This window comes from Sphaerodactylus townsendi, linkage group LG05 (genome assembly GCF_021028975.2).
Source record: "Sphaerodactylus townsendi isolate TG3544 linkage group LG05, MPM_Stown_v2.3, whole genome shotgun sequence".
In the NCBI taxonomy this organism is placed as follows: domain Eukaryota; kingdom Metazoa; phylum Chordata; class Lepidosauria; order Squamata; family Sphaerodactylidae; genus Sphaerodactylus; species Sphaerodactylus townsendi.
The window spans coordinates 73055196-73077153 of NC_059429.1; the positions used below are offsets into that span (position 1 = coordinate 73055196).

The 21958-nt window shown below is 45.6% G+C and overlaps 1 protein-coding gene across 3 annotated transcripts; it reads right to left on the reverse strand.

Annotated features, from left to right (window-relative positions):
- Positions 1-3595: 3595 nt before the first annotated feature.
- Positions 3596-16488, reverse strand: LOC125434020 (leucine-rich repeat and transmembrane domain-containing protein 1-like). 3 transcript variants are annotated; one of them, XM_048499049.1, is made up of 3 exons: positions 16369-16430; positions 16043-16149; positions 3596-7241 (listed from the first exon to the last, which is right to left on the reverse strand). In XM_048499049.1, exon 3 carries the CDS (start codon positions 7102-7104, stop codon positions 6001-6003), a length of 1104 nt encoding a protein of 367 aa, XP_048355006.1. In that variant the 5' UTR covers positions 7105-7241; positions 16043-16149; positions 16369-16430; the 3' UTR covers positions 3596-6000. The 3 variants fall into 3 exon arrangements, with proteins under 3 accessions (XP_048355006.1, XP_048355005.1, XP_048355007.1); XM_048499048.1 differs by lacking the exon at positions 16043-16149 and having other exon boundaries at positions 16369-16488; XM_048499050.1 differs by lacking the exons at positions 16043-16149; positions 16369-16430 and adding an exon at positions 8074-8114 and having other exon boundaries at positions 3596-6770.
- Between the last annotated feature and the right edge of the window lie 5470 nt (positions 16489-21958).

Below are 21958 nucleotides of genomic sequence, written 5' to 3' on the forward strand. Positions count from 1 at the left end.
TTGCTCCTATGAGTCCCATGACAGTTTTTAAAACCAGGTTTGCAAGATAATACCCACTTTATGATTCTCTTTTATCTTATTCAAATGAAGAATTCTAAATTTACCCATCCATATATAACCCAACAACCTAATCTCCAAGCCTTTCCCTTCCCAGCAGATGTTTAATCAAAGAAAGGGCTACATAGCTCTTCCCCCAACCTAAATATCCTCATCCAGAAAAACAGAGAGAGATGAGAAAATGGGTTGCAGTGTAAACATCAGCAAAGCACATGGATTCCCACTTTAGACACTGTGGTAGTTATTGGTGCTTCTAGGCATTCCAGCAGAATGGATAGAACATGTTCTCAGTGTGAATTCCCCTGGGAAACCCGACTGGACTTTATACAGATAATGCATTTTTAACTCTGTGACCTTATAAAGATAAGTATAATTTATCACATAGAGAACATAGGCTTGATTTGCAATGGTTATTATTGCTTGTAAAGCCATCCTTCATTTTTAAGAGTTTTCATCATTGCCTGCTGTTTTGTATAACAGGGGTCATACTCAGTGGTGGGATCCAAAAATTTTAATAAGAAGAGTTTGAGTTTGGATTTATATCCCCCCTTTCTCTCCTGCAGGAGACTCAAAGGGGCTTACAATCTCCTTGCCCTTCCCCCCTCACAACAAACACCCTGTGAGGTGGGTGGGGCTGAGAGCTGTGACTAGCCCAAGGTCACCCAGCTGGCGTGTGTGGGGGTGTACAGGCTAATCTGAATTCCCCAGATAAGCCTCCACAGCTCAGGCGGCAGAGCGGGGAATCAAACCCGGTTCATCCAGATTAGATATATGAGCTCTTAACCTGAAGGAAAGGGGGAAATAAAGCAGCGGGGGGGGGGGGGGGGACTGGCCGGCTGCCCCACATGGTCGCTTACAGAGGTGGGATCAAGCCAGAGTTCCGATGGTGGTGGGATTCAAACAGTGGGGCCGCCGCACACACGCACCTCCAGTCCCTATTGGGCAGGGAGGTTGCTTTAGTAACCCCTTCTCGGCACTCAGAAAAAATTAGTAACCACTTCTAGAGAAGTGGTGAGAACTGGTTGGATCCCACCTCTGTAAGCTACCATGCGGGGCAGCCGGTCAGTCCCCCCCCCCCCCCGCTGCTTTATTTCCCCCTTTCCTGGCTCCTTGGGGACTCTCGGGGGGGGGGGGGTTCCAGAGGAATGATGTGAAAAATAGACGAGGAAGTGAGAAACTGCTGGGATTTGCAAGTGTCTGACGGACAATCCAGCTACTAAAGGGTTAACTGCCTATATGTAAACAAGATGTTGAGGTCAATGTTTATGACCTACGCTTGGTTTAACCATTGGTTACCATTGCCTGCGTGCTGAGAAGCACACACATGTAAGGTTACAAAGTTACCTGACTTTTGGTTGTGGGTTTTTCCGGGCTGGCCAGACAGCCCGGAAAACCCACAACACCCAGTTGAATCCGGCCATGAAAGCTTTTGACAGTACATTATGTGACTTTCTTTGTTACAGATCAGAACAGGAGATATTAGATAAGATATAGTATTAACTTTGCATTTGCTAGTCTAGCATTTCTTGTTTTTCCCCCCATGTAACCCTTCCCTCCTTTTAGCGAAGTAAAGTATATTTGAAACAAGAGCAACTCAGCATCCCTGCGTACTATTTTTTACTTCGCTCCTTAAGAATCTCTTTGAATATCCAACCGAAACGCAGCACCAGGAGAAACTGACAAGGCAGGGTATGAATGTAGCAAAAGATCGCTCTTGCGCAAAGGGCCTTCCTGAGCTCCAGAACAATTTCTCTCAAAGTAAAAATTCCACTTTATTTGTACTTTTGACAGGTACGTAATACACAGAAGCAGAATGTTTCACAGCACAGGTTCGCTGCTCTCTCTCTCTCTGGAATGTTAACTTCTCCAGCCTCGTTACTGCTGCTTAGGTTAACTACTTGAGTTAAAAGCCGCACAGAGTTAGGGGACTACACGAAAGCAACCCACATATTGAGTCTTGCAAATACAGAGACAGAAGAGGTTAGTGCGTCGATGGGGCTAGAGTGGCAGGAGGAGAAGGGAAGCGGAAAACACAGATCCGGGCAAGGACGGGTCTTCTCCATCGCAGTTTTCAGTCATCTCCTCCGCAGAGGTTCAGGAGCGCCCCCTGGTAATCCCCTTTTATGTCTTGCTGCATGGAAAGCGAAACAGACAAGAGAAATTAACCTTCCTGCACATCTCGAAAGAACGTCCAAAATGGTGCAGAATTAAAGAGACAAAAATACGTAAAAACCCCTCCTCACCCAGCCTCTTTTTCACTATCTGTGTATTGTTCTGATTGTAAAGCAGGGGGATTCTTTCCTCACATTGCAACTTTCAACTGGCCTTCCTGTTTACTTTAAAATGCATGGGCCAGTTTGGATTTATATCCCCCCTTTCTCTCCTAAAAGGAGACTCAAGGTGGCTTACAAGCTCCTTTCCCTTCCTCTCCTCACAACAAACACCCTGTGAGGTTGGTGGGGCTGAGAGAGCTCCATAGAACTGTGCTCCTGAAATCTATTTTCACCTGAAAAGACTGTTTCTAGATCAAGGATGCCAAACCCTGCAGGACAAAGCTTGAAGCAATCGTTCCCCCCTCCACTACAACATTAAATTTAAAATTTATTTTATTTTATTGTATTAATTTATTTATTAATTTATTAATTATTAATTTATTAATTTATTTTATTAATTTATTCACTCACAGGGCCCACTGGACGTTTCTGCCGTTATGGCCCCGCCAGCCAATCAAATGGGAGGAGGAGGAGGAAGGGCGATGGCCCAATCAGCGCACTCTGTCGGGCCAAAGGCCATTGGGCAGGAGGTGAAAGGGAGGGGCTTCCGTCATTGGCTTCAGGTGGACTCGGCATCTGGACATGGCCCACCCACCCTAGCGGAGGGAGGGGAAGGGAAGAGAAGTGACGGGTGGGATGCAAGGAAGGGGAGGGAGGGCTGGCATGCAAGGGAGGGAAGGGGAGGGGGCCCGGCATCTGGACATGGCCCACCCACCCTAGTGGAGGGAGGGGAAGGGAGGGGTGGCATGTAAGGGAGGGGAGTGAGTGAGGGGTGACATGCAAGGGAGGGAAGGGAAGGGGAAGGGGCCCGGAATCTGGACATGGCCCACCCATGGACCCTCAAAAGTGTAGCCCCCATCTTCTGTTAGCTCCCATTGGGCTCCCTTGGACCAAACTTTACAAAACCTGGGTGGTATCAGTAAGAGACTTACCTGATGATACCTCCCAGGTTTGGTGAAGTTTGGTTCAGGGGGTCCAAAGTTATGGACCTTCAAAGGTGTAGCCTCATCTCCTATTAGCTCCCATTGGAAACAATGGGGGATGGGTCACCCCCTTTGGGAGTCCATAACTTTGGACTCCCAGAACCAAACCTCACCAAACCTGGGTGATAGCATCAGGAGAGTCTCCTGAAACATCCCTGACATTTTGGTGTTGCCAGCCTAAAAACTGTGCCCTCTGCAGGCCAAAAATGGAAAAACACTGAAAATATAAAAAAATCCCACAAATGAACCTGCAGTTTTTGCGCCCCTCACAGGGCTGTGCCCTGGACAACTGCCCACTTTGCCCAATGGGAGGAACAACTCTGCTTGGTACTCAATGCTTTTTACTGGAGATGCTGGGGACCAAATCTGGGACCTTGTACATGCCAAGTGGATGCTCTGCCACTGACATCCCCTCTCGGTTAATTCCACTTCCTCTCTATATTGTTAACTTCACATCCACACACACCCCACACACACATTCCACTTTAATAGTTCATCTCTATATTCTTCGGTCTTTTCCCCATACATTTATCTTGCATCATAAGTTTCAGTTTAAATGTTCAGTAGAACAGAATCCTAAAGAAAATTAAAACAATTTAAAATAACAATAGGCTCAATTCTGCCCCCACTCAACCTGTTTTCTTCATAACAATGTTTGTTCTCAGTACTGACTTTTCCAGCAAGTTAGGCTGTTTCTATTTCTGTTAACTCAAAGAAATTAACTCCAGCTCAGAAATGTGGATGCCTGATTTAATTTTTCACATTGGATATAAAAATATCTAATAATAAAATCAAATCCATCTTGAGTTCAAAAACATTGTTTAAACAACTACAGAAAAGCTCTGACAATTTACCTTTAATTCCTTTTAACAAATAAAACCTTTTAAAGTCACCTGGGGCAATGCAGTGATACCAATATACTGCAGAACTGTTATGTACTTAGTGCACTTCACTAAGCACTGCATTGACTAAGTGGATAATGAGCATGAGTCTGACAGACCAAGGGGAAGTGAGGGTGAATGGCACAGTCTTTTAAAGGGCATGAATGAATTTGCAAAGGCCCTTTTTCTCTTAACTGAAGCGTTGTTGTTTTTAAAATCCAAGACTATCTTCTTAAGAGTGACAAAGAGAAGCAGTTGCTGTGTCTTCCTTGTAAAGTGATTAAAAGGCAGAGCAAACCCATTTGCTCAGTTTCATTTACACTGTGCTTTGAAAATATTCTTTCCCTCCCTTTTGGGATAACGAGAAATGGAATGGATACCTAAAAAAAATCCTTCATTGGACAAAACACACACACAACCAGGAGACGCTGTGATAACTCCAGGGAGCCAAAAGCGTGTATGTATCTCCAACATTATTAATACGATGACTGCCAAGTAATTCCTTTGCTCTCACCCTACAAGGGATCTGTACATTTCACTTAGTGTCAGAAAGATGCAAGGAAACCTGCTGGCCTTTGTCATTTCAATGGAGAGACAATTTGTTTTTTCTTGTTCTCGGAGATCAGGGTGCCACTAATGTATACTCATTTGCCTACTGGCACTAAGACACTGGAACAAAAATTGCCTTAAATTCAGAGACTAAAACATCTCTGTCTTCCATCGCCCCCCTCCCTTTTTTTTAATTATAATATCCAGTCTGAATAGTTCTGGAGAAAGTGACACTGTTTTGCAATATTTTGATTCCATATGGGTTTGGAGGATGACTGTTGTGTGCGCTCCTCCCCGCTAGATGTCACTCACTTCTTTCCACAAGGAATCAGGAAAAAGGGCATTATGCACTCTCAATAGCTGGAAGGAATTCCTAGAGAGCAAATTTCAGCCAAGATTTTTGCTTGGCAGAGTTGAGGAGAGAGACACCAGGCCACTCAGGCTCTGGGAATTTGGGAGATAGCTTTTGACAAAGCCATGTAGGGATATGGAGAACAGCATGCCAAATCTTTTGCTAAAAATAAAATGTGCCTCAACTTTTTTTAAAAAATGGAGTATGAAGTATCTTGCTCCAATTTATGACCTCTTTCATAGTCATACACAGCTGGCAAGCTTCAGGGTCCCCCCCCCCCCTGTTCTATGCCTGTTTTTTTCCTTAGATGTGGAACCATGAGAAATATTGACTTCTACTTGAAAATGCAAAGTTAAATGAAGTACATCTCAATGAGGTTTAACATCACAAGGGCTAGAAAAAGAACTGCAGGTAATTTACAGTGCAATCCCAAGAAGAGTTATACCCTTCTAGGTATACTGACTTCAACAGAAGGATGTGACTCTGTTTAGCACTGCTCTGTGAGTGACTCTCCATCCTCCCTCCATCCTTACAGTGGGGCAGATTCTGCTGTTCTGTAATACAAAATTGTCTTCTGTTTGATAATGACAAGTGTCATATTTCAAAGACTCAGAAACCAGAAGGTTCAGAAATAAAGCCATAACATAAGAGAGATCTTATTTGGAAAGTTTGCATAATATTTGGGGCTAGTGGGGCTACCAAAGCAGATAAAATATATCATGATAGGTGGCCATGTTAGTCTGTACCAATAAAAAAGAGCAAGAGCCCACTACACTTTAAAGACTACCAAAATTTCCAGCAGGGTGTGAGCTTTCATGAGTTATAGCTCATTTCTTCAGGTAAAGAGATAAAATATAGTCTTTGTTGTCCATGTAAGCTATTTTGCTCTGCCTCAAGCAGAAGCCTCAGCAAAGGTCAACATTTTCATACTCCATGTGGTCTGAGTCCTCCAGTTCAATTCCTGGAACCAAGTTATAATAATCCACTGAGTGGTTCATGTAGAGCTTCTCCCGGTCTGCTGAATCCTTCAGAACATCTGTTACACTCACTGTCTCAGCTTCAGGCTCGGCAGCTAGGAAGCCCTCTTCCGCAACCATCAGCTCTTTGGCTCCCAATATCTCTTGGTCAAGGCTTCCCTCCTTGGCCTGTATGAAGGAATCATCAGAAGCCCCCAATTTAATCTCCACCTCTTCATAGAGGTCCCGGCTGCTGCCTAACAGTGCTGTTGACGGTTTCAGTAGGACTTGGTTTCGCAAAAATATGTTCTTCTCATTCTCAGCAGCAGTCACAGCAGATAGCTCACATGGGTTGTAACAATTATGCTCCCCCAACTTTTTGGCACCATTGCTCTCAACTGTAGCCAGCTGGCATTCTTTCCCATCACGAAGAGCATAGCCAGTCTCCTTCTTTTGTTTGCAAAAGCACCAGGTGATCAAGGTCAGGAGAGCCACCAAAGGCAGACAAATAAAGAGAGCTGTCAGTTTATAAGTTTGGCACAACTCCTGTTTAGGAATGGTTTTCATGTTCCGACCACTGAAATGCTTGGGACTGCTACAAACCACCTCACTGTTAAATGGTACATTCAGATATCTTTCCAGACTTCCAAGCAAAGTACAAGTGCAGTCCCAGCTGTTGTTGGCGAGGCCTAGTGTGAAGAGAGAGGGCTTGAAAATCTCTGAGGGAAGAGAAGATAAATTATTGAAGTCAAGGTGAATTTCCTTAATTTGATCAGAAGCTTTCAAGAATGATTCAGGCAGCCCTTGGAGTTGGTTGTTCTTTAGTTCAATGACACGCAAATTGGGTGCATTTCTTAGGAAACTGCCTGGGAGCCTCTTTAGTTGGTTATGGTCCAAGTATAGAATTTCCAGTGTGGAAGAATCATCACTTGCATTGAAAATGTCAGATATGCTGCAGTTTGATAGGTAGAGCTCCCTCAAGCTTGCAACTCTATTGAAGAGGCTCCAATCTAAGGAGCCAATTTTATATCCAGTGAAATTCAAACAACACATCTCAGGAATCACTGCAGCCTGGAATTCCTGGAAACTGGTAGTTGTGCTACAATTGCAGTTGTCTTCCAGAGTACCTAATGCAACGTCTATGCTTAGTAGGATTCCACCAAATAGTATAACAGTCCATCTCTTGTGATCTAAAGCAAAGAGAGCACAGCATCAGTGATCTATATCATAGTTTGTAGCATAAACAATAGTGAATATTTATGACCTCTGTTTATAATCTCTCTGGAAACTGAATTACTTAGTACTCCCTATTTGGAATGTACGTCCAATCTGTGGCCTGAAGCATATGGACTGTTTCAGCAGGCAAAAGGATTTGCTTTAGCAAAACATGCCTTTTTTCCCACCTCTGTCCACTGCATCAAATGGGGAGGCTAGAAAGTCATGCTACATAGGCAGACATCTTCCACTGGATCCAAGCTATACCCTTTACATTAAACCATGTAAAGATCTATTTGTGTTGGAGCTTGGGAGAAGAGCTACTGATGTATTGTTGAAGGCTTTCACAGCCGGATTCAACTGGTTCTGGAGGGTTTTCCGGGCTGTGTGGCCGTGATCTGGTGGATTTTGTTCCTAACGTTTCGCCTGCATCTGTGGCTGGCATCTTCAGAGGTGTATCACAGAGAAAAGTCTGTTTCTCACTGTGGTAAGTGAGAAGGGAAAGTTTAGTGTGGTATACTGTCCACGCTGGGACATGGACAATATACCACACTAAACTTTCCCTTCTCACTTAGACACAGTGAGAAACAGACTTTTCTCTGTGATATACCTCTGAAGATGCCAGCCACAGATGCAGGCGAAATGTTAGGAACAAAATCCACCAGACAACGGCCACACAGCCCGGAAAACCCTCCAGAAGCACAAGAGCTACTGAATTTATTCTCTTCAGAAATTCACAAAAACTTTTAATGAACATTTGTGTCTGCTAACAGTAGAATTACAAAATTAATATTAATTTGTTCTCACCACTACAGCTGGAGCTGGAATACCCCATCTCTTCCTAGAATGTTTCTGTTCTTTTCTCCAGTAAAAGGATGAGAAGACACACCTCTTTTCTCAGGCTTTCCTTCCTTGACTGTTTCCTCTCTCCACCCACCCCCCACTCCCCTGCCTTTTTGTGTCACATTCTTTAATTTCTGTGCCTTTAAAATGGTGCGCCTGTGGGCAGGGTCTGTAGTTTTGAAATTAATTTCGTGGTTAGGGGCTGAGGTTAACTGGCAGAGTCTATGTCCTGCAGGCATGAGGGTCCTGAGGTCAGTCCCCAGCATCTCCAGTTTTAAAAGGTAGGAAATGATGGGAAGACCCCGCAGAGCTGCTGGAAGTCAGACACATTTTGACAGACCGAAAGTCTGACTCAGGACAAGGCAGCTTCATGTCTGTGAATGTCTGTTTTTAAAGCACTGCATACATGATATTACCACCATTACCTACTTATAAAAAATTCATACTAAACTTCCTGCAGCAGTCAGGAAGAATTTAGGTAATTCAACAGATTCAGAAAATTTTCCTCCAGTAAGACAAATTCAACTGCTACCCTGCAGCCCCTTGCACTGGAAGGAGCCTTCTGTGTGTTGGTTACCTGGACACCCTCACTTGCTGATAGGGTTTCTGGAGCAACCAAGCCTAATGCAAACAAACAAGCCAATGAATCTATGCTCCTTTGCAAACAGTGACCAGTCCCATCTTTGCTGTGAGTACAGCTCAGGAAAGAATTCTGGTCTCCTTCAATAGCCAATAGACACGACTACATCAATTGTGGGCAGAAAATCTCTACGCGTGTACTACAACAACTTTCTCAACTCTCTTTTGAGGGAGGGAGCTGGGCTGCAGTGGGGAGGGACAGGAGATAAAATGACTGTGTTCTGCCTGACAGAGGGGTTCCACAGATTGTCTGGGAAAGCAGTTTCCATGGCACTGAAGTAATATGTAAAGGGCATCAAGCATACTGTTCAGCACAGTTCACGTGGCACATTTTAAAAGGATAGTTCAAGGCATATAGAAGGCTGCCCATCAGTCCTATTTTGATTCTACTAAGTGGTCTGGGACCAGGTATGGCTTTACAAAGGAAGGGCTGTGTATACAGCCCATAGTTCAAGGAAGACTGTCATTTTGAGTATATGATAATTCTGCTCAGTTTTTAAAGCATCTTGTAATCTAATTTTATGCAAGTTTACTCAGAAGTAGGTCCCATTGACTTCAGTTTGTCTTAAAAGGGAAACCATGTAGGTAGCTGTGGGCTGCTCATGCCTTCTTAATCTGCCCTACTTCACAGGATTAGTGCAAGGATAAAGTAGAGTGAGGGGAGAATCTTGTGCATCATCACAAACTCTTTGGAGGAAGAATGAGATTTTTAAAAAATGTATAATATAGCATGATTTTTCCTGGAAAAGAAGGGTTTGTTTGTTTTTTACACAGGATGGTCTCATTAGTGTTGCCTCCCCATCACACCATTTGCCCACTTTCCTGGGCAGCCAACCATAGCTCTAATATGCCATGACAAGAAGTCTATGAGGGCGGGAGGGTGTCCCCACCAAACCAAAGGCCTATTCTTGGGAGAGCTGGCAAGGGTAGGGTAGCCAGGCTGCTTCTCTTCCAAAGTGGCACAGAAGGACATGCGGCCATGACCTCTCCTGCCATGTTCCTCCTTCAGCCCCCTCACCTTCCTCCTTCCTGGCCTGCTTTGAAGAAGAGCTTAAGTCTCTCTAAGAAATGCAGGCAAAGAGACCAGCAGAGCAAGGGAAGGCTTATCATCTTTTGCAATCCATGACCTTTACAAATTAATGCAACCTCTCCAGACTGTACCTTGGCAACTCCTAGTGAGAGTTTTTAGCTATTGGCTATTAGTCTATTTCACATGAGTTACCAGCCCAATACTACACAGTGTCAAAAACCTGTGAAAACCTGTTGATATGTCAGCTTTTCCCTTTGCTTTTTATCATGAATCTTTGGGGTGGGGTGGGAGAAGGTGACATGGGAAATCTCTGCTTTATTTTCCTTTTTGCTTTGGGCACGAAAATGCTTTCTCACCCTCTAGCCTGGCAACACCTGTCTTATCTATGGGGTGACCTTGGATATTCTGCTTCACTTGCATAGGTGTTAAACTCGTGGCCCTCCAGATGTTACAGACTACAGTTCCCATTATCCCCTGCCAGTATCATGCTGGCAGGGGATGATGGGAACTGTGGTCCATAACATCTGAAGGGTCGCGAGTTTGACACCTGTGACTTAGAGCTTTGCTAGTTATTCCACCCCACTGGGATTCCAGGAGAGAGGGTTAGAAGGGAAGAGTTATTAACCCAGGATTGATGTATTGTAATTCGTTTCAGCAAAGAGCTGCTGGTGGCAGTACGGTGAACCTGTTCTATAAACCAGTTTCTGCATCCAAGAGTCTGGTTATTGCAGGGGGGTTGACGGAACCTGGCACACAGCCTTCATTAGGTGTGAAACCAGGCACTGTGAGGAAAAGAATACCAGAAGATTCCACGCCCAGAGTTATCATTAAGCAATATTCAGATAAACACAACTTACTGACAATATTATCTGGGGCGTCCTGCCATTAACCTTGTTTGCTCTCTACATAGCACACTCCTATACCTACTACTACCACAGGGTTAATTTGTGCTAATTTCATTGTGCTAATTTATTGTGCTAATTTAGCTCCCTTTCATTCATTGTGCTAATTTAGCTCCCTTAAAATCATGTAAGAGCCAGTCTGAATGAAAGTAAGGCTTCGTTCAGTCATAATGCCAAAAAACATTAATTTTAACAATGGATTTCATCCAGCAGTCTGACAGTGGAAGGTGCTGGTGATCACAGATCTTTTCCCCATCCCAACAGCAGACCTTTCTGGCCCCAGAAAAAATTATTCTGAGGTCTGTGGGATGCAGGTAGATGTATAGCCACCTGGGTCAGGAGGCTGCAGTGGGGAAGGAGACAAAAACCAGCCTTTCCACCTCTCCCACCAGCACAGGTCCACTGATGGAAGAGGAAAAAAGGAATTTTGCCTCCCTGCCCTCTTCTAATGCAGCTTTCCAACCCACATGGCTATTAGTTCATTCATGTACAATAACTCTGAGAATAAATCTGCATCAGGTGAGGCAGCTCAAGTGCTGGACTGCTGCCTGGCCATCGTCATGGACAAGTCTTGCACCGGGAGCAGGGAGGCCAGCTTCTACGGTCCCAGAAAAGCCCATTGTATGAGGAAATGCTTCCTCCCCCACCTTTTGCTAGGGCCCATTGCATCTCCCCTGCAATGGGTTTTTCTACTAGTACATACATAATTAGCTTGTGAAACCAGGGATCAGTTGTCAGATGATCACTCAAAGCCTAATTTATCTCAACAAAACCTGGTTTCATCCCCTTCTCTCTGTAACTGGGGTGCAGATTAATATGGGATATTAGTGTCCATACATCATGAAATCATAATCAAGCCATTGTCAAATAGCTAGTTGATGGCCCATGTTCAGACATTAATGCCAACTGTAATTAGTTTAATTAGACTTTGGTTTTGCAAGATGTTACAACTGAGCCACAATGTTCCATAGATTACATCATTTCTGTACACTCTTAACCTCATTGGATCATTATTAGTACTCCTCTGAATAACTGAGAATAAGCGACAATGAATGGCTCGGATGACTGAACCAAGGAACTGTAACTGCCCTTTCAATTACTACCATCAAAAACAGTTTGGAGGACCACAGGTTTATATGAGAAGTTAAAATAAGGGGAACGAAGGCTCAAAGTAATTTATTTGCCCAAGAATCTCGAGGAAAAGGATAGACTTAAGCTCACGCCTTTTAGAAACTAGAAGGCTAGCTCCCCACCCACTGATTTTGTAATAAGCCTTTCTTGAGATATCATTGGATGCTATTGACAGAGCCAGCATTATACAGAGAGTGGCCCTCACAGTGCAGTACAATGAGATAGAAGAGCACTGAACACTATCAAACATTACATGAAAGACCTGATCTGCCTGCATGCAGATAATGCAAAAGCTAAAAGAAGCACTGGAAGTCTATGGAAAGTCTTAACTGGTAGACAGCTTTGATGCACTAGCAGCAAAGTTTGAACGCCTCTTATCTGTACACTTCAATAGCCTCCATGTACTCTTTATGCAGAGTTACTATTGTGATTCTGCTTCTGCCATTGTGTAGAATCGGAAGCTGTGGTATGTTGGACCCTGTTCAGGGGACATTGATTTAATCTGTGCAATGGTGAAACAATTAAAAGACTATGAGCCGGAATAAGGTCCCTCCCTAGGCCTTTCCTGACCAATGACATCAGCTTTTCCTCCCCATTTTCCTCCCTTAAAGGCCTAGGAACTCTTTCCAAATGTTAAGGCAATCAGAGGGGGCTGAGGGGAAAACCTTATCAGGAGCAAGCTCTGCTTGTGAAAATAAAGCTGCACTCAGTTTGAGCAAAAGGATTTTGTAACAAAGGTCACAATCATGAACTTGTTACCTCAGAATCATGTAAAATGCAACAGTATTACCAACTTCCCAAAACTACCAGACAAAAATAATAGTAGTCACGTCCACTGATACCTATTGCAGGAAGTGTTTGGGGAAGGCTTCCAGCCTCAACATCAGTGTCCCAAATTTTCTGGCTACTTGCATCTCATGCTGGACAATAGATGGGTTATTTCACAAATGCACTTTTGTTATTCAGTTTCTTTTGAAACAGAGACTGCTTTGGGACACAGGATATTAGATGAAATCAGTGGTATTCACAAGGCAACCTCTGATCCCTTTATTTGCAGTCCTTGGTTTCTATCCATGTCTCCCATCCCCTCCCTGTCTCAGATTTTGTGGCACTAAATGCTGAACTGGCTCCCCAAGATGTTTATGACATTGAGTATTGTTGGGTTCTTAGTATGTACAGCCAGCCTCTCTGTGTATTGCCAGGGTAATGCGCAAATAGTTCCTGTACCCCTTGCAGAGAGCTGCATGAGCTTTATAAAGGTACAGTACCCATGCTCCTCCCCCCTGGTCCACTTTTCATCCCTCTTTGTAATGTGAAAACTGGCTCTAAGATGGCTATTACCATTCAGCAACTTTAGTCAATCAGAGGAAGAGGCTATTTTAGCAGACACCGTCCAGCCCCACCCCCCACCCCCGCCATCTCAGCTCTTGGGAGGATGTGTGTTGGTGGAAAGTGTCATCAAATCATAGCTAACTTATGACAACCCCATAGGGCACTGGTGGTGAACCTATGGCACTCCAATTGGCCATGCTGGCAGGGGCTGATGGGAACTGTAGTCCATGAACATCTGGAGTGCCATAGGTTCGCAACCATGGCCATACGGTTTTTAGGGCAAAAAATGTTGAGAGGTTGTTTGCCATTGCATACCCCTTTGTGAGCTGGCAGAGTTCTGAAGGAACTGTGACTGTCCCAAGGTCACCCAGCAGGATTAATGTAAAGGTGTGAGGAATCAAACCCAGTTCTTCAGATTACAGTTTCCTGATCTTAACCACTACACCACACTGACTGAACCATTTCAGATAACAGCTAAGCATCTTTAAATGATCCCCCATTTTCCACATATTCTCATCTTCAAAGAGTTGTTATATCTTGAAGGAGTGTTTAAAATTACTTCATTCCTATGTGCACTCTAAAATTCATACCAGCAGCTTTGCTCATTTGATGATCACTTTGGAGATTAATCTTCAACGAGAAATAATAGTTGAGCACTCTGCCCTCTGAGCCATCCCTTCAAATGGGAAAATAAGAGGGGATTGAAGTATACCACATTGCTGTCATATGAGCTGCACCTCATCTACAAATGTTGCACAAAATTTGTGTGATTTAGAGCACTGGTGATTTTCTGGTACTCACCAAATGTTTTCAGGAAGTGGTTGGGGCCAGGTGGGGCTTTTGCCCAGAAAGATTTCTAAGTGACTACTAGAAGTTTGATTAGCGATGCAGTTTTTTAAACATCACTTTGGTACCAGCTGCCACCACAGTGTAAGGATTTACACCAGGACTCCCCAACACTGTGCCTGCCAACACTTTTTCTGGTGTTTGTAGGAAGTGAGCAAGACCAGGTAGGGCTTTTGTCTAGCAAGGTTTCTGACTGACTGCTGGCAATCTGACTGGCAGTGCAGATTTTTAAAAAATGGTGATTTGACAGCAGGTGCTACCACAGCACAAGGACCTGTGTTGGGTTACTGAACTTCAGCTGTGTCAATCATTTTGTGGGTGGTTCCTCCTTCTACGGCAGCCATTTTATTGCTGTGCCCACCATGCCATGTCAGAATTCAAATGTGTCTGCAGGCTTTAAAAGACTGGGGAACCTTGATCTATATACTATGCTACTGAAGGTAAGCCAAACTGGCAATGATTTTCCATGCCTCCTGCAGCAGCCATTTTGTAACTGTGCCCACCATGATGTGTCAGAATTCCAAAATGTGCAGACTCAAAAAGGTTGGAGATCCCTGGTTTAAATGGTCTAATTAGTTTGAAAAGATCTAGCGCAACCTTTTTGAAAACTGTCTGAGCAGAGGCAGGGAGGTGCGCGCGACACACAGGGTGTGCACTCCTGTGGGGGCGGGGCAAGGGTGTTCTGGGGGTGGGGTGAGGGAGTTCCAGGGCAGGGAGCGTGGCAGGGGCGAAGGATGCACCAGTGCACCGGGCACTTCCCCCCCTTGCTGCACCTCTGTATCTGACGGCAGGGAATCTGAGAGGAGAGAGCTAAGGGTACAGAATATGGGGGCAAAATCATATGATTTGCTTTCATATAGTATTTGAGTTGGGTCTGGGAAGTGTAAGGGAAGGAGCTCAGAAGGCAGGTTTGTCCAGGTGTCCACAGTTGTTCTTGTCAACTTTGACTGTGGAGGGAAATAACAGCTGGTGTAAGATGGAGCAGTGATGTAACTGGCAGTGGCACTATCCTGTACTCATCTGCCTCCTACTCAAGTAGCCTCACTCATGAGTTGGCACTCCCTTTCCTATTAAATCGTACCTTAAACATTTGCCATCTAATCATCGAGAGACAGAAGCAGATATCTCACAGAGATATGGACTAGCCAGAGGAACCAACTATTCATCAGTTGTCAGAAGAGTTAGAGATATACACAGCTCAAGCTTCAAGATTCCTTACCTGGGATGTTACCTGTGGAGAAAGCTGTGTAACTTCCAGGCCCTGACAGATGCAAAGCACACCACTGTCCACCCCAGTGCAAGAGCCACCAAGATGAACTTCGTAAAGTTTGCTGTGCATCCAGTTACAGCATTCAACACAACATCAAACATTTGAGAGAGGAAAAGTCCACTACCACAGCAATTCTGCCCCCTAAAGCACTGGGTGTAACGGACTGAGAAAGAATAGCCATTCAGAGACTGTGGGAAACATTTCTGAGCAAAGCAAAGTGGGAAGGGGATACCCTTTATTGAACATGTAGCCTGACCAGAGCGGTGAGAGAAACTTTTCATTTCTCCCGGAGGAACTGGGCTCTGGCCTGAACCTCGTGCATTTGCAGCCGCCCAAGTCAGTCCAGCCCGAGGGATCTTTTTACCGACTTCATTATAATGCTGAGAGGCGAAGCCATTCTTCTCAACCCGAGGCCTGAAAGAGTTAAGAAGTCTCGATGACTACTTGGCTGAAAGCGAGAAAACGGATACCCCCGCAGCTCTCTGACTGGGCCCTGCTGTCACTAGTGGGGCGGGCAGGGAGGTGATCACCCTCAATTGCCCCCTTTTTCTGCGCAGGCACCTCAACGGGACAATGGGGGCCCTGTTTCTTTGAGGCGGGCGAGCCCGTAGGAAAAAAGCCTTGGGACTCTCAGCAACTTGAGCAAGAGACTTTGGTTTCCAGGGATACGCGATCATCAACAGTGTGCATCTTCCTCTTGCCGAAGAGGGCACGAGTCTCCAAAGCCTGCGGGGACCCTCCTGAATCCCCCCCCCCCCGGCCAAACCACTGTCAGCCTCCCACCTTGCGCAGCCAGCCCGGCAAGGGCTTTCTGCAACGCCTGGGAAACGGCTTGACTCCCCTCTTGTTCACACGGACGCCAGTTCGAGGATGGGCTGGAGCAGCAGCGTCTAAAATGGGCAGGTGGGGGGATAAGTCAGGCGCGTCCTCCTCTCTTGGCCGAGGAATCAATGAACACTGACACGGACCCCGACAGCAGCACGAGCAGCGCAGCCACGCTGCTAAAAGAGCAAGAGGGCGGCCGCCGTCGGGTAGGAGGGGGTGGAGGCAGCGCCTGTGCAGCCGCCCTGGCCGCGGCCCCCCCTGTCCGGGGCTCTCGGGCCACTCACCTTCCCCGGCCGATCCCATGCTCTGAGCGTGTCGTCGCGCGGAGCCTCTCTCAAGGCTCCTCCATGCCTGGGGCGCGCCTCCTTGTGCGAGCTCCGCCGGGCAGTGCTTGGGTCGGCCTCCTTCCCCGGGGCGTGGTCCTCCCTCGGCCGGAGAAGGCGCTTCGCCTGCCTAGGTGCTCAACATCAGGCGGCCAAGCCCAATGGGGGCGTTTGGCGGGGTTCCCGGACACCCTCTTGGAGTTCCCTCTGCTGCTGTGTGCCCTGTAGGCCGCTACTCCTGTTCTGTTCCCAACGCGTGTCGGTAACGAACAGGTCTGTGTAACTTGGAAGTGTGCAGAGTTCACTTACGGCAAGGGAGCAGTAACTAATGCAGTCGAAGTCTCGCCTTTTCTTACTGTGCATTTACGTTTGGCGCTTCAGCGAGTGTGTTTTTAACTGTTAGTGTTTAGCACTCCAACTCTCAGGACGTGTATGTGTGGACCGCTTCGCGCAGGAAGCCGCGTCACGGGGGAAGAGGCGAAAGGAGTGTGTGTGCATCGCACCTTCCGACACGGGACCCGCCCAGGGCAGACTGCAGAGTCCGTCTGCGACTCATCTTTGGAGCCGCACGACGAGAGACGCGCACTCGCTGCACTCCTGCTATCGCGCAGGAGAGGGACTTGCGCCTCCTGCCGTGCCGCCTCCCGCCGCTAGGGGCAGCCAAATGCATACAGCCAGTCCTAAACTTTCACATTGGCAGGTTCCATCCTCGAGAAGCGAATTTCTTCTCCAGTGTACCCCACACTCTAACCTGTCACTTACCTCTGGGCAGTTACCTGTGCAAATTGTCCTTAAAACAAAACAAACTGACAGTTCAAGGGGAAAATCTTTCTATGCAAGACCAGGGGCCTAACGAGGCAGCCCTGGGCAAACTGTAGCCCTGGGCAAAACCTGAGTTGGATGCCCCCCCCCCCCCCCACCATGGGCGGCCACTCTACCACGACCAAAAATTTTTTTGCACCAGGACATTGGTGCCTGCAGAGGGTGCATTTTTAGACATATCAGGACCAAACTTTCAGCATATCATCAGGCGACTGTCCTTATGCTACTCCCCAAGTTTGGTGAGGTTTGGTTCAAGGAGTCCAAGGTTATGGACTCCCAAAAGGGGTGCCCCATCCCCCATTGTTTCCAATGGGAGCTAATAGGAGATGGGGGCTACAGTTTTGAGGGTCCATAACTTTGGCCCCCCTGAACCAAACTGCACCAAACCTGGGGGTATCATCAGGGCAGTCTCCTGATGAGACCCTGAAAGTTTTGAGACTGTGCCTTCAGAAATGTTCCCCCCCCCAGCCTGCAACCCCCATGAACGGCAATACAGAAAACTCAATGCAAAACAAAGATTCTTGGGCAAATTTCTGGGATGTTCCTGCGGGGGGGGGGCATTTTTGGATGTATTGGCACCAAAATTTCAGGGTATCAGCTGGAAGCTGTCCTTATGGTACCCTCAAAGTTTGGTGCAGTTTGGTTTAGGGGGTCCAAAGTTATGGACCCTCAAAGGGGGTGCCCCATCCCCCATTCTTTGCTAAGGAGATGGGGGCTACCCTTTGAGGGTCCATAACTTTGGACCCCCTGAACCAAACTGCACCAAACTTGGGGGGTGTCATCATCTCCAGATGATACCCTAAAATTTTGGTGCCGATACATCCAAAAATGCACCCCCTGCAGGAACATCCTAGAAATTTGCCCAAGAATTTTTGTTCTGCATTGAGTTTTCTGCATTGCTGTCAATGGGGGTTGCATGCTGGGGAGGCACATTTCTGAAGGCACAGTCTCAAAACTTTCAGGGTCTCATCAGGAGACTGCCCTAATGATACCCCCCAGGTTTGGTGCAGTTTGGTTCAGGGGGGGCAAAGTTATGGACCCTCAAAACTGTAGCCCCCATCTCCTATTAGCTCCCATTGGAAACAATGGGGGATAGGGGTACCCCCTTTGGGAGTCCATAACTTTGGACTCCTTGAACCAAACCTCACCAAACTTGGGGGGTAGCATAAGGACAGTCTCCTGATGATACGCTGAAAATTCAGTGCCACTAGCCTAAAAACTGCGCCGCCTGCAGGCCAAAAATGGAAAACCACTAAAATACCCAAAAATGAACCCTGCATTTTGATGCCCCCCCACAAGGTGATGCCCTGGGCAGCTGCCCACCTTGCCCAATGGGCATTATGCCCCTGTGCAAGACTTATTGAAATAAATGGAAATTGCAATATGGAAGCTATTTTTAAGAACATTGTGCTCGTTTTTGAAACATGTCTTTTATAATAACTTTACAATAAATAAATTTGTTTTTTTTAGAAAGGTCATCTGTTTTCATTTTTATTTGTATATATTCAAAAGGTAAAATCCTTGTCTTACTATTGCCTTTATTTACAGATTGAATAATTCCTGTGGAATTAACAACAGAGGTTTTTTCTGAGCCTATGATGGTTCTAGATGGGTAGCTGCTTAGCAGCAAAATGAGACAGGAGCCCAGAGGCACTTTAGAGACAAAACATGTTAATCCCACCATAAATTTTGGTGAGTCAGGGCAGCAGTGGCATAGTGGTTAAAAGCAGGTGCACTCTAATCTGGAGAACTGGGTTTGATTCCCCCACTCTGCCATTTGAACTGTGGAGGCTTATCTGGGGAACTATATTAGCCTGTGCACTCCAACACACGCCAGCTGGGTAACCTTGGACTAGTCACAGCTCCTAGGAGCTCTCTCAGACCTACCCACCTCACAGAGTGTTTGTTGGAGGGGGGAAGGGAAAGAAGATTGTAAACCTCTTTGAGTCTCCTTATAGGAAAGAAGGGGGGGGGATATAAATCCAAACACTTCTTCTTCTACTTCAACAGCTGGAAATGTCTTCCCTTTTTTATTGGATCTTGTTTTAAATTAGTGTCTCTTTGAAAACCCGAACTGTCCCCAGAAGTTAAAATAATTGAGACTATTGTACTTTGGTCCCATAATAAGGCAACAGTCACTGGAATGTTGTTTCATAGGGTCGCTATGCTTTGAAAACAATTTATTTATTTATTCTTCAAACTTATAGGCTGCCCTCCCCTGAAGGGCTCAGGGGGGAGAACAACATAGGGTATAATAATTAAATACAATTAAAACATAATTAAAAACCATTACAATCCATATTTACATTAGATTTTAAAACCAGGTGATGGCACTTATCACACATACACTGTAAAACTTCTCCCTCCCACCCTAGCTCTTCTGCGATTTGAAGTTTTTTGTATAAATGAATCTGCCTAATGATACAGAGCCAGTGATGCTCAGTAGATGATGAGTTAGGCTAGGATCCAAGACACCTGTGTTTGAATCTTCTCTGTGCCCTAAATGCTTGCTGGGTTTCTTTGGGCCAGTCACACATTCTCAGCCTCCCTTACCTCATGGGGCTGTTGTGAGGGTGAAATGAAGGATGCGGGACTAATGTAAGCCACTTTGGGAAGGGTATTAATAAACTGAATAATGAAGACAGGTTTTTTGCAACTGATAAGATTCACAAAAGCTTGTGATGAAATAAATGCCAGGCTGCTACAATGCAGATGCCCTCACTGATTGATTATCTTCATGGTTGCTCACATGTTAAAAATGTGTGGATTCCACCCAACACATGCAAATCATGCTTGCTAACTGCACTTTTTATACTTGTTAACAGGCAAATGGTTCTTTCTCCCACCCTGGACATCCCACAGTTATATATATTCCATTTGCTTTACTACCATCAGATCCTCTGAAGATGCCAGCTACAGATGCAAGCAAAACGCCAGGAGAAAATGCTACTAGAACACGGCCATGTAGCCCAGAAACCACACAACATCCCAGAAATAAATTCTGTTTTACATATTATTTTACAGATGTGGTTGAAAGGTTTAGGAGCAAAAATTACCAGAACATGGCCACACAGCTCAGAAAACTCACAACTGACAGTCTGTTTTATTTTGTTTTTCCTCATTTGCAACAGCTGCCAAGAAGCTGTTTTAGGCAGTGAGTTCTCAGTATAAATAAACAATCATTGGTAGCAATTGACAGCACTTTGGTGGTGAGAATTTTCCTCATGCTTCTCACATGCCAGGCAAAACCCTGAGGTGGAAACACCTTCAGTGGCCTGACAGCTGAGCCAATGAGTTGGAAGCATCCTCAGAATGTCCCAGTATAGAAGCTGCGCAATTTCTTCTTCTGCCTGGAGGCTTGCAGATGCCCCATTGCCAGCCACGTGGAACTGTCTACAACTTTCCCCTACACATGAGAATGCCTTTTGAATACGTTTTGAATACCTGTTGTCATTACTGGGCCACCATCCACTTAAGCACCTCTCATTCCTCATCCATTAGGAAAGCTGTGTTCCTACATGCCCTTGGCACAAAATAAAATTTAACACTTGTCTACAGGACTATGGAGGGTTTGCACCCTGCTGGACAACACTTGCCACCTCACAGTGCTTGGTATGTGCAGTGTAGATGCAGAAATTCCCCCTGTTGATGGGCTTGTACAGGCCGAAGGCTTTCCTACAAACAGTAAAAGACCTCTCAAATAATGGGTATTAGGAATTCACCCAAGGGGGTCATAGTTGGCCCATGAGCCTTATGCTGCATATAGCCCTATTCTAGATGCTGGACTGGTTAAACTGACTCAGGACTTCTATGGCCACCAGGGTTGCCAGTTTTTGAAACACCCTCTAATTATCCCTCTAATAGCAGCTTACTCTGCTGCAATTAACAGATAAGAATGCATATTGCAAAAGATTTGCATGCTGATTTCTGCATAGCAAAGCATTGATTAGAGAACAGAAGCAGGCCAACCAGTTAGCAGTTTCATGTGTCACATAGTGGAGTAGATCCTTTTCTCTCTCCTGTTTTGGTAGAAGGCATGTATATGCCAACACTGGGAATACCAAAATTGTGCTTTTTAGACATCCACTGCCTTGGAGATTTGGTCATTTTCAGGATGATCTCCCTTCCTTCCTCCTCAGTGTACCTCCACTGTCCAGATAATCCCACTATCTTGCTTTCTGCCTCTGGGTGTTCAGTGTCTGCCCCATTAATGAAATAAAGTTACTCACTCAGGGGTGGGAGGTGGCCAGGCAGCTTCAGTTTTCTTAAAAGTGTCTCCAGAGTTCCGTGGCTACCTGTATGACTGCTGACAAATCACAGCTGATTTATGACAACCCCAGAAAGGGAGCTGCAAAGCAAGTGAGAAGCGGAAGTGGTTTGCCGTTGCTTTGCTCTGCAGAGTCTTTCTTGGTAGTCTCCCTTCCAAGTACCAACCCTGCTTAACTTCTGAGATCTGATTAAATTGGGCTATGCCATATTGCCTTTCCTCCCCCACAATATAGGCAGATTCACAATAAGAATTTCCCTCTTGCCCCATGAAAAAAGGACCTTCCTTTTACCTGCTGATAATAGGGGATGATTGCCCAGGGAGAAACCTGTGCTTGTGGGTTACTATAAAACATCCAAGTACCATGGGGAGGACCAACTAAAGGCAGAGGTGGGATCCAGCAGGTTCTCACAGGTTCCGGAGAGTAGGTTACTAGTTATTTGTGTGTGCCGAGAGGGGATT